General features: G+C 34.7%; 1 protein-coding gene and 1 long non-coding RNA gene across 28 annotated transcripts in view; one reads left to right on the forward strand and one right to left on the reverse strand.

The window, feature by feature from the left end:
* Window positions 1–13,048, reverse strand: part of NRXN1 (neurexin 1) — a 1,115,374-nt gene that overhangs the window by 623,273 nt on the left and 479,053 nt on the right. For all 24 annotated transcript variants that reach the window (XM_072768323.1, XM_072768320.1, XM_072768315.1 and 21 more), the window contains one exon: window positions 10,997–11,435. In XM_072768323.1, coding sequence (XP_072624424.1) covers window positions 10,997–11,435 — 439 coding nt within the window. The remainder of the gene's footprint in view (window positions 1–10,996; window positions 11,436–13,048) is intronic.
* Window positions 1–13,048, forward strand: part of LOC140600220 (uncharacterized) — an 87,066-nt gene that overhangs the window by 11,702 nt on the left and 62,316 nt on the right. For 3 of the 4 annotated variants that reach the window (XR_012003438.1, XR_012003436.1, XR_012003437.1), the window contains exon 3: window positions 509–605. The exons of the other annotated variant lie outside the window; for it this stretch is intronic. This is a non-coding gene — a long non-coding RNA (uncharacterized lncRNA). The remainder of the gene's footprint in view (window positions 1–508; window positions 606–13,048) is intronic. 4 annotated transcript variants of the gene reach the window in all.

The raw sequence follows: 13,048 nt of genomic DNA on the forward strand, positions 1-13,048 counted from the left end.
GCACTAGGAGGTGCTTGCAGGTTCTGAGGGGAGGGATTCAGTGGCTGGATCTCACCAGGGCTCTCCCCTCCCCTGTAGTTTGCTCAGCTCGGTACCCTCTGTAGTTGCCATAGTCACAGTCTTCATTAGGCCAGGCATTTCACACAGTCACCCAACAACAGTCTGACAGTAAGGATGGAGTGATTGGCTCTCCTCATTTTTATTTATGGGTGTGTTGGTGCCTGCTTTTAACAAAATATTGTAAGAAAATTACAATATATTTTTATGAATGCGTTTGTTGTGGCCAGAGTAAGATATTCACTCTCACTTTGTGATTAGACTAGAGTTTTCTGGTCACAACACCTAAATTCACAGTTTTAATATAGTCTAATGCACACTGACATGCCCCCCCCCCCCGCCATAACCCCTGCTCACACACAGGGTGAAACAAAAGTTTAACAGAAAAACATTTAGCTCTATTACTTCTGAAGCACTCTGATATTTTTCATATATAATTTTATTAATACAGATGCGGGATATGACCCACCAAATTGATTTCAAGAATGATTAACAGGTTGTAACCTACAGTTCAGAAACCACAGACTGAGAAGTTACAGTCATATAGGGTAAGGATATTTTCCCCATGGCTCCTCATTGTCCCTTTGAGAGATGATTTCAGGGTTCTTATGGGAAAAAGTAATGGAAGATCAGAGAGAAAGAAAGCAAAAGGAATATAATCCTAACCTTAACTCCAGTACAAGCCAAGAACTATAATTTAACCCTGGATTCAAGGTAAGGAGTTATACTGAGCATATGCATATATCAGATATCATTCATTAAAATATTTTGCAAACAAATATAATAGAATGAGACAACGGCGAATGAAAATCAACTACTAGCTCCTCTACATGCTTTGCCAATCCATACGCATTTATATTTTAGAATACCTTTGTAAAACAGACAGCAAAATAGGGAAAGAGTAGAGCTTAATTTAAGTGGGAATGGAAGCAATTATTTTTATGTTCTGAAGATGCACCAAATAAAAACTGTATTTAAATAATAATTCAATATTATTACTGAGTCAAACTCAGATACTTACATTACATTTATATATCATATTTCTCTTTATATTATATTTAGTCTACACATGTTCAAATGTCCAGAAATGTACACATTTCTGATAAGCGATTTGAATCCCAAATTCCTTAATGATTTTATTATTGATATGAAACAAAGAACATTTTCACCTAAGCAAGAGGCTCATCACAGAATTACTGAATTCATTTATACCGATTTAACACATATATATGAGCACAGTGAAATTTCAATATGAAGGGTCTTAAGTGCCTATTTCATTATAATGGAGTTATAAAAGCAGTGGTTACCAAGAAAACATGAAATGAATCCTTAAATCTTATTTTTGATAGTTGGAGACAATTGAGTAGTTGCTACAGCTGTATATATCAATAGAAAATGAGAATGTTCCAAAGGTTGAGTTAGGACCAGAAGTAAATAAATTTTTAAGAGAAAACAAAAATCTAGGTATATTGTTGGTTCATCCCTCTAATTCCTATAACTATTTATGTATTCTCTTTGGAATAGCTTGATTATTTCATACATTTTACTTTCTTTCACTATAATTAAATTTAAATTAATTTAAATGATTTAAATTTGGTAAATTAAATATTTGATATAAACATTGCTATATTTGAGCTGTTAAAATCTGCAGATGGTAGTCCTATGTGGAGACTTCTTTGGATCAGTGCTTCATTCTTCACTACTTAAGAATCAAAAGCATGTTTCTATGTTATTTAGCTTTTAAATAAATAAAATTTCAGCTAAGAAACAAATATATTTCTGTGCACATGACTTTTATAATCTTAACATAGAAATCACACTAACATATATTAATGTTTAAACTTGGCCACTTTCATTGCATATGCAAAGGGTAAAACAAAGGTGACAAATAGACAAAGTAATATTTATTTAAGAATACTCATGAAGCATAACTAATGAATTCATGCTTTATGTAAAAGTATACATTAAAGGCGGAAAGCTGTTGAAAACAGTTCTTAGTTTATAAAAATGGAAATCATCTTTCCTATTTTGCTAGTATTTATAAAGTTAGTTTCCACTCTTTTTTTTTTTTTTTTTTCCCATCTAATTTTTCTTGGCCTTTTCACTTACAAAAGATTAGTTTTCAGGGTGAGAAGAAGCATAGAGTGAAGAGAGATTTAAAATAAGATGATTTGGTTTTATTTTTAAAAAAGATTGTATGCATTCATTTGACAGAGAGAGAGAGTGAGAGAGGAAGAGAGAGAGAGAGAGGGAGAGAGCGCACAAGCAGAGGGAGCAACAGGCAGAGGGAGAAGCAGGCTCCCATGGAGCAGGGAGCACAATGTGATGCAGGGCTCCATCCCAGGACCCTGGGATCAAGCTCTGAGCTGAAGGCAGCCACTTAACCTACTGAGCCACTCAGGAGCCCCAAGATAATTTGGTTTTAATTACTGCAAAAGTTTAAGTGACCAGGAAATGGGAGGTAGAAAACAGTGCGCTGTAATGGGAATGATTTTGCTGGGTCAGAGGAAACCAACTTCCATGCTCTAGATTTTGCAACTTTGCTGGCATGCTGAGCCAAATACTGGATTCATTAGGCCTCAATGTGGCTCTTATGAAAAATAACAGAACTGATTGGGTGTCACTAAGGTTCCTTTTTGAATAAAATTTTCTGAAATTACTACTTAAAATAAATTTCAGTTATATACAAATTTTATTTTTCTATAATCCTGTTACACCTTTTCTTTGCAGAAGAGAATCAGATTCCATAAACTTAAATACTTACTTCTCAAATTCATATTCTATTTTTTTAGACTTTAATTTATGTATTTAAGAGAGAGAGATAGTGAGGGGGAGAAGGGCAGAGAGAGGAAGAATATCAAGCAGACTCCATGCTGAGCATGGAGCTGGACACAGTGCTTAATCCCATGACCCTGAGATCAGGACCTGAGCTGAAACCAAGAGTTGGATGCTTAACCGACTGTGTCACCCAGATACACCCAAATTCATATTCTATCAACAAATTTAAACTCAGCAACAAGATATAAGTGCTAAAAGTAGAATGAAACTTTATTATTTTTTAAAGATTTTATTTATTCATGAGAATCACAGAGAGAGAGAGAGAGAGAGAGAGAGAGAGAGAGGCAGAGACACAGGCAGAGGGAGAAGCAGGCTCCATGCAGGGAGCACGACGTGGGACTCCATCCTGGATCTCCAGGATCACGCCCTGGGCTGAAGGTGGCGCCAAACCATTGAGCCACCCGGGCTGCCCTGAAACTTTAATTATATACTATGATGCGAAATATGAAATATAGAATTCCAACAAAATAGCAAAAAATAAATGAAACAATATTAACAAAGATAGTTTTGGATATGAGTGGATTATGAGTAGATAATTTCTTTCTTTTTAGTTTTCTGTGTCGGATAGTTTTGGATATGAGTGGATTATAAGTAGATAATTTCTTTCTTTTTAGTTTTCTGTGTTATCTTTTAAAGATTTTATTTATGATTTGAGAGAGAGCACAAGCTGGAGGAGGGACAGAAGGAGAGGAAGAAGCAGACTCCCTGCTGAACAGGGAGCCTCATGCAGGGCTCCATCCCAGAACCCCAGAATCATAAGCTGAGCTGAAAGGAAGATGCTTAACCCACTGAGCCACTCACACACCCACTGTGTCTTTAAAAAACACAATGTCACATGTTGGGTTTATAATAGGGACCGAAATAAAGTTTATTTAAAAACAAAGAAAAATATAATTTTAATATTCTACTTTTCTACTTCTTCCTATGTGTTTTCTGCTTACTTGGATCCACCCCTGAACCAGGGAAGTCAGGAATTAAACCAGCATATTAAGAACTAAATCCTAGAACAAAATTGAAAAGTTTGATAATATCTTCTGAGGGGAAAAAACGAGGGGGAAAGTGGCATATCCTGTACTATGACCAAGTGGAAATTGAAACAGCCTATTAGAAAAATGACCTGTCATTAGCTTTTAAAATTAAAAATGCAATTCTCCCAGCGATTCCAGTTCTCAGAATCTGTCCTATAAGAATTCTGATCAACATGCATAAAGATATAACATGAAAATTTTCTTCATAAATTAGTTTAAAATAGGGAAATTTTCTGAAAGTAAAAAGTTAAATGTCCCTCATAGAGAAATGACTAAGTAAACAGTGATAGGTTCAATCTCCAAAATACTACAAAATAATGGCATGGAAAAGGTTTCAGCATTTTTTAAGTTAATTGGTGAATAAAAGCTCTCTATTTATCATATGTGTAAATATATGGATAGCTATATTAACGCAAAGGAAAATATGTGGAAATACATGGTTACCCGTGAAGGAGGGAATGAACTGATGAGGAATGTATGTGGCACGGGAAAACGCTTATGTACTTTCTGAAATGCTTGAATATTTTCACCAATAGCACATATTCATATGTTACATGCATGTCATGTATTTATTTATTTATTTATTTATTTATTTATTTATTTTTTTGCATGTCATGTATTTAGCACATGCACATATACAAACACACATCCACACTTATTGCAATATGTATACATACGAATTTTTAAGATTATCATACACAATGCTGGATAGTTGTAAACATCAGTCAAGTGCTTATTTTATAATTAAAATATTAAAATTAAAATACTATTTTGAAGAATTTATACAGATTTCTGCTCAGCACTCCACAATGAGAGTCACTGCTGCTAGGTGTGGTCAGGTAAGTGCCTATTTCCTCAGGGTGCGACTGACACCATAGCCAAGGTCTGCCCTCTAAACTGGTAGGCCCAGCAAGGAAATTTGCATATTGAAAGAACAGGGTCCATCTCTCAGGTTTTCACTGATTTACCAAGCCCATAGGATCGATGTACAAAATAAGAATGCCAAGTTATTAATTCTCCATGAGATAGCAACTATCACAGGATATAGAAATGCTTCCTGTGTAGCTTTGCCAGTAGGAGATGCCAGTTTACAATCCAAATGTTTATTCATTTATGATGGGAAATTTAATTGATAACAGGAACCTGAATACTCATATCTCCATAACTGGTCAATTATATCCATCTACTATAATCAGAATTACCATGAGGAATTATGTTTATTATATAGTACTGGTAAGGATGTATATTATCTATAAAATATATGTACATAAGACTGGAAGAAAATGTCCAAAACAAAATTTTTTTTAGGGGAAAGAAAATGGATGACTTTTTTTTTTCTTTTTAAACATGTTCAAAATCAAGAAATAAATATAAGCATTGGTTTAATAAAATTTAATGTAACAAATTTATGCAAAATTGACTCTAGTCATTGGGATAGTCAAATCATTAACAAAATATTGATAAAGTGCTTCAGTTTTCCACTGATGTATGGTGGTTTAGAGACATGCATACAAAACAATATTATAAATTTACTTAAAATTATTGCAGTGTTTGCAGTGAGCTAGTAGGTAGAAGCATGGGAGGAATGTTTATAGTCAAAGAGCAAGTTTAAATCAAGACCTAAACAGAGAAATCGTCTAATGGTTGTTCAAGTAGAAATGTTTAAGTGTGGTGATTCATGAATGGTATACACAGAAATCAGTGCTGGTAATAGATAGCTAGAAAGTGCTGTTCACATCAAACAGTGATTACTATAAACCTCTAATTATGTGCTCTGGAGAGAGCCTTGTGCCTTTCCCACTGTAATTTCTAGTTCTTAAACTGGAACTCTATGACTTCAATTCAATCTCAATGGTTTCTTAGATGTTAAATGTAGGCTTACCCATGAATAACCACTGATACAATCTGCTGTACCCTGCTGTACACAAGCGGAATTTGACAATAATAATGAGTTTCCTCTTTGATTTCAATGTGTAATAATGATGGTTTGCAAAAAAAAAAAAAAAAATACTGGCAGTTTGCTATAAAAATACTTGAGAGGATACCCTTGACTGAACCAAAGAGCTTAATATAAATTTAAACAATATTCATGCCCTAAGAAAACAGTCATTAACCTCATCCTAATTTTAGTACAATTCATATGTTTACTAAATACCTGGACACATATTTGTGTTGAGTTTGGGAGAAAAAAAGAGGTAAAAGGGAACTCTGGAAAGGGAAGAGGAGCTGGTAAGGAAATATTCAGCTCTAAGTCCTGCTAAGTTCACAGAGTAATAAGCCTCTTCATCATATTTATTAACCCAGAAACAGGGTTTTTTTCTCTGTTAAGTAGCTATCCATAGAAGATATTCACTTTTTGCAGCGCTTAAATCATATACTCTGGTCAAGAAATCAAATCGCCTCCACTTTGTATGGTTCCTCCTTTGCAAGTTTAGCCCAGCATCTGAAAACGCCATTTCTGACTCAGCTTACCAGGCCCCATGTCACTAGTATCAGCCTAAGCAGGCAATGGAAGAAGCTACACTGTACCAAGAGAGCAGCTGTGTGTCAATAGTAGCAGTCAAAGTGGAAAGAAAGTGTTTCCTTCCCATGTCACAGAATGGAAGAAGGGATATATAAACCTGGTACAATTAATTGTGCTGCAAATGAAGTTCTAGAAAAGTATTCATCTGAGGGCAATATTTCCTCACCAAACAAGGGGCTCACATACCCCCACCTTTTAGTGAACAAAGGACTGAAGGGCCAATTGCTGGAAAGATAGGCAGTGTGGGTGACTATCTCCCCTGTCATTAGCAGGCTTACTTTGCCTGCATATACCAGTCCTCAGAAATAAGTGACCACCTTCCCTTAATTTTTCTTGTACCTACATGTTTGCTAAATGATAGAGAGATCTAATGAACAAAGATAGCAATGCTGATCTCATAAGAGCTTGTCGTTTTTGTACCAGGCTTACCACAGTTCTCTAACAATTATGTACCTTTCTCACTGCATTTTTTTTTTGGGGGGGGGGTGGCATCTGGGCTTGGAGGATAACTTTGTATTCATAAAAAAGGGTAGCACTTGTTATATTGTGTAAACTGCTTTCATAAAGTAATGTAAATTCCTTAAAAACTTGCATTACAACTAAAAGAGTGCTATTACTCTTCAAATGTAAAGATGATACCACTGTTTTTAATTATTAGGGGGTGGGTCAGAACTGAGCTATTCACATATTTTTCCCTTTATTTTTCTTTGTACCAAATATTTGTTAAACAACTGCTATTGCACAAGAAAGTATCAGAACCTGAGGTATAAACATAAATAAGACATCCTCTTTCACATATAGGTTTCCTTTATAAATTGTTTAGGGAATGTTAAAAATTCAGTCTGTCCACCAAATATGGTTTAACCCTACCTCTGACCAAGGTAACCAATAGTTACTGGCATCAAATTAATGGCCGTGGCTTTATGCCTACTAACTTTAGTATGGTCAATAGCAGAAAGAATAATTCTCAGCCCTAAGTTCCCTCTACTTTAATAGCAGAGAAAATGGCTCATTAAATATTTTTAAATATTCAGCTGAAGAGTATCCCAGGCAACCTTCATCATCCATGAGTCACAAAGCAGCCCACACTGACCTCTTGTCATAGAAGTATCATTTTCCCACGTTATATTAAGGCTAATTTTCATATAGACTCTGAATATAACTGGTGTGAAAAATGGATTAAATGAATTATTTCTTAAAATTCTATGTTTCTTAGTTTTAACCGAGCTATAAATCTTACTATTTCACCAACCTAACTCAGAAATATCCTTTAAGTAAAATAAAAGCTAGGAGAGTTATTCATTCAATTTTTAAAAGGCTGCTTAAACCAAACCAATGCAGTGTGCAAATATAGAACTTAATTAAAATACTATATATAAAATATTAACAGCTAGAGTTATTAACATTACATTAAATTCCCTTGAGCTAGGCCAACATAAAATGAGCTCTCTTTTCTTTCAATTTAGTAAAGGGCAAAACTTGGTGTAGTGAATGAGCTTTCGGTTTTATACTGTTTGTCTCAATTCACTAATCTAAAGTTGTAATCACATAAAAGTATTTTACCAGCTGCACATCACCAAGCATACTAACTTAATCTTTCCTTTGTATTCCCACAAAAATCTCATGTCTTATTTTCTTTCTTAATGTATAGAATACTGTCTTAAGGCATCTCTCTCATCTTCCTATCCAGCATTGAACTTTCTAAATTAACACAGACATTCTCTGCTTTTGACCTTTTCCAATGAGGGTACAAACAGAACAGTTAATAAACTACTGGCAATTTGGAAGAATTAAAGAACTTAAACAGAAAAAAAGTGGATTTTATTCGGCCTAAGGATTAAGGCATTTATCCAATTCTTATCATAATACGTCGTCCAAGGAACTTGGGAAACTAATTAGACCATATCACACTTAAGACTAGAATAAATTACCATTATCAAATGAATAATGGCTGGTTTTGTTTCCCTTCCTACATTCTTTTGCATTTATTAAAATTTTGTCACTGACCATGTATTTCTTCATATAGTTAGAAAATACCTCATTTCTTGGTGAATGAAATACAACTGATCTGAGATATGGTAATTTTTTGTCTCTCTGAACTTCCAAAAAGATGTCCAATTAATCTAATCAGTCATGTCTTTTATTATGAAGTTTTGGGCACCTAGGTGGCTCAGCTGGTTAAGCATCTGACTCTTGATTTTGACTCCAGTCATGATCTTATGGTTGTGAAATTGAGTCCCACATTGCGCTCAGTGAGGAGTCTGCTTGAGATTCTCCCTCTCTTCGCCCCCCCTTCAGCTTACACTTACTTTCTCTATGTCTCTCAATAAATAGATAAACAAATAAAAATAAATTATTATGAGGACTAACATGTACAAATACATACTCGAGAGTAATTTAAACATTTTATCCTAGGTGTATATTAAATCAAATGGTTACCCAGAAGTTAATATTTTAAGCACAAGATTAGTCCACGCTCCATTCCTCTTTTTAAGACTTCTCTTTGAAAGTTCTTAAGTGGCCAATCAACTGCTTCCTCTGGTAGAAACAGGCCGGAGGAAGTGAAAGGGCGGTACTCTATTGCTATATTTCTGTATTCCCCTCAATGTACACTTCTCAGCTTAAATCAGAAAAAAAAAATAGAGGAATCTATTTTCCAGTGGAATCAGTATAATGCTGCAGGGAAATAAATTGTTGTCTACACTCAATCATCTAAGATACTGGAGAGAACTGGTTAAAAAAAAAAAAAAAAAAAAAAAAAGCATAGATAGTACAGATAGGTAACTAATCTTCCCTGTGGAAAATTTCAGGGAAATGAAGAATGGAGGGAGACCAAGTTTCCAGAGAGGGATGAATCAGAAATAGTCTCTGAGATATCTGAGAATCAGAGCAATGGGTTCTGACCTTACTTCAACTTTCCACCCTTAACATTGGCTCCCTCCCAATTCCCATTCATTCCATTTCTTTATTTTATTGGGCTAAAAAAGAGGAATTAATTGCAGGATGTCAATTACAATCTTTTTATTTTTTTATTTATTTTTTTTAATTACAATCTTTTTTTTTTCTGGATAATTACAATCTTTTTAATTGATAAGCAGGAAAACAAGACATGACTAAGAGTGAGATAGGACACAGTTCTGTTAAAGGGAAGCTGGAAGTACACAAGTGACAAGGGAATCCACGAAAGGAGCACTCACCCCAGAACTGCAGCATAGCCTTCCTAAAGTAGGACGCTGATCACAGATTACTGGATCTGAAAGAAGCACTAAATGTTCTCTGGTCTGTGGTTCCCACGTTTGGCTGATCATCAGCTGGAGAGCTTTGCAAAAATATAGAATCCTAGATCCCATCACTGTTGACACCCCTTCACCAGGTCTGGGAGCCCGTCAATACTGGGTCCTTCCCAATATGTTTCACAAAGGAAGAAATTCAGACCCACAAAAAAAAAAAAAAAAAAAATGCCTTGGCCAAGCTTATACTACCATTTAGTGTAAAACCCAGAGTGGGTGTGTGGCATATAAGTAAACAAGGAAGTTCAGTGAAGGAAGGGAGGAGCGTGGTTAGGTCTAAACTCAGTTGTCTTCTATTATAAGAAGCTAATTTGATTTGTAAGTGAGAGGAACAATCAGAGCATGGGAACACAAAGTGAAGAAAGTAAAAGAAATAATATGTAATTGTATACATAAAATAAATTGCTTCTCTCTTTCCTTCTCTTTCTTCTCTCTGTCTCTCTCACTTTCTGGGTTTCCACAAAATGCTATTTATTCTGCCTGGATGATCCTTGCCCCCACAAACCTAATGCCAGTCAATTCCCTAAGTCCCCTAATCCATTCTCAAATTTCAAAGTAAGTAAATGTTATTTCTCCAGGCCTTCCCTACAATGCCTTTTCCTTTCTCCAATTATACATGTGCGCTCTCTCTCTCTCTCTCTCACACACACACACACACAGTCCTCTCCAAGAAGCCAAAGGAAAGAATTCCTATTGGCTAAATTCCAAACATGTTTCATTAGAAAGGAAAGCTATTTGGAAGTCAACAGATTTTTGTCAATGTTCTTGAAATCCTTGAAATCTTAATCCTTTTGAATTGATAAAAGTGTTTTAACACCACAGATTCATCTTGGATAAAAATTAAACTAAGGATTTTCTATGTGGATTATTGGATTTTTCATATTTTGTATTTGCCACTTCAGGTACCTCCAATCATCCAATGATATAAGCAATAATTGGGAATACAAGAACCCTGCATTTTGTCACTTGCAAATTCAAGATAAAATTTCTTGCAAGATTTGGCACTTGATTATCCAATAAATAAATGTTCATTTAAGAAGTGATTCTAGCAGCCATTTGAGGATTTGGGGTTTGATGCCCAACTATAGTGATTAACTAGCTTCTTCTGATTTGTATATGATGTGAAACAGATAACAATTTCTTTTACCCTAAAGACTGAAATGCAGGAAATCTTTAATATGTCTTGGTTTTAATTTCCTTGGTGAGGGGTGTAAGGAGTGGTCCAGTAGGTAAACAGCATAAAAAAAATGAAAAATTACCTGACCGTCCATCTCTCTGGAAGTCCACATGATACCATTCTCCATCATTCACCTTCTTCTGTAGGGCTTTGATTTTTATTGTACCTGATCCCATGTCCAGGAGGAGGTAGAGATGGCCATCTAGCATCTCAATAGCAAAGAAGTCAACCTTTATCATCTGAGGGTGCTTGGCATCTTTTTGGTGTCTTGGCTTGCCATGGCTAAATAAAATGAGGCCATTTGGCTCTGTTGTGCGAAAATCAAATGATATGGAGCCTGTTTTCTTTGCATTCCATTTAGGCAAAGAGATGAAAGACTCTGGGGTTTCAAAGGTGATTGGGTCCAACGTTGCAACATTCTCACATTTAAATGCCACCACTCCATGAATCTTCATCTTAGGGTCTCCTTGCTTGGCAAGTCGAGATAATTCCAGCCTTACATCATTATTTTTATAAACAACCTGTGGGCAGAGGATAAAAGTGAGAAACCAGGCTCATATTTTAATATTTAGAACTTGTCTTCAGTTCACATAACTTGCAATACATGTTTGCAACACATGTATCATGATGTTTGGTGTATTTTTATATATAAGACCAATTTTTCAGCCAAATAAAATTCAAGTATTAACTCATTAAACAGTAACCATTCCAATATAATTCCAATCAAATAATGTGTGTACATACACCACCTGGTTGTAGTTGACTCAAATAATTTGAGTGAATTTGCATACAGTTCTCATTATTTCAAGCATGCATAGACTCAAACTTATAAAAGCCATTTGCTTTTGGGTTTGGTTATTATACTTTGTTTATTAAATATAAAAGTTTTTCAGTTTTCCCACTACTAAAGTATTTGAAATTAGATATCTTGCATCACTGTTCCCCTAAAAATAGGATCCCATCTATGATATATAGGGCCACTATGTGTATAAACTCTGTAAGATAATCACAACAAATTGAGGTAGAAAACATCCTGAAATATCTAAGAAAAATCACAAAATACAACTAACATGCAGAAGCTCCCTTTTCCCTTATGGCCTACATTAACAACTGCTTGAATAATGTTGGGTAACATTAGAACAGTGTTGATTCTAAATCTATTCAACCTGTATTACTTGTGTTCCATTTTACTTTAAAGTATACAAACACGGAACAAAGTTTGTCTTGTATTCTAATTTCCCAAGGCATTTCATCCGAATTGGCTAGCTGGTTCTGACTGCTTGTTGATAGTCCTATGGCTTTTTGGACTCTAAACGGCACATTGAACACATCCACTGGCAGGGCTCACAGTATCATGCATCTGCTATCACATCATCTTAATAAACTTGAAGCCATTCTGACATAAAGATAAAGAGAGATCCATACCCTGCCTTTATAAAATGCATACCATGCATAATTACATTTCCAAAATACATATGTCATACTGATTTAAGAATAAATTAGCTCTCTGTCCAGATAAGTATCTAAATTATTTTAAGAAGCCATTCAAAAATTCATAGCGGCCAACACTGACAGGTTCTAAATTCATTTAAATTTCTATAATAGAAAATTTTAACAAATGATGAAGGAAAGGGAAAAGATCATCATAACAATGTGTGGAAATTATATGGCATATAGATAGATAATGAAAAAAAACCCACCTAGTCTCTTTTATGTTTTTATTTCTTTGGGATTTATTATATAAGCCAATGAAGCAGAGAAGTGAAGTTCAACATTGTGAACTACTCTTAAAAAAAGGAAAAAAAAATATCCTCAAAGAAATATTGATTTTATGAACAGATCCAAATGAGAGTGCAACAATATCATCACTAATTGTTAAGATGGTAGAGTATATAGGTATTTTTGAAAGTTGAAACTATTAAACAAATTACAACTTTCAACCTAAATAAAAAAGATATATGAATAACTGTAAATGATTGAGAATCATATTAACTGGTTAATACAGCAGTTATTTCCCCCTAACCTTGGCAAAACGTAACAGAGCCAACAGTTAGTGCAGTTAGTGAATTTCATGATATGATTTATTAAAGGATATTTTATTTTTCAGAGTGATTAAGAGTGTAGGTTGTGGTAT

Source organism: Canis lupus, chromosome 11, assembly GCF_048164855.1.
Source record: "Canis lupus baileyi chromosome 11, mCanLup2.hap1, whole genome shotgun sequence".
Lineage (NCBI taxonomy): Eukaryota > Metazoa > Chordata > Mammalia > Carnivora > Canidae > Canis > Canis lupus.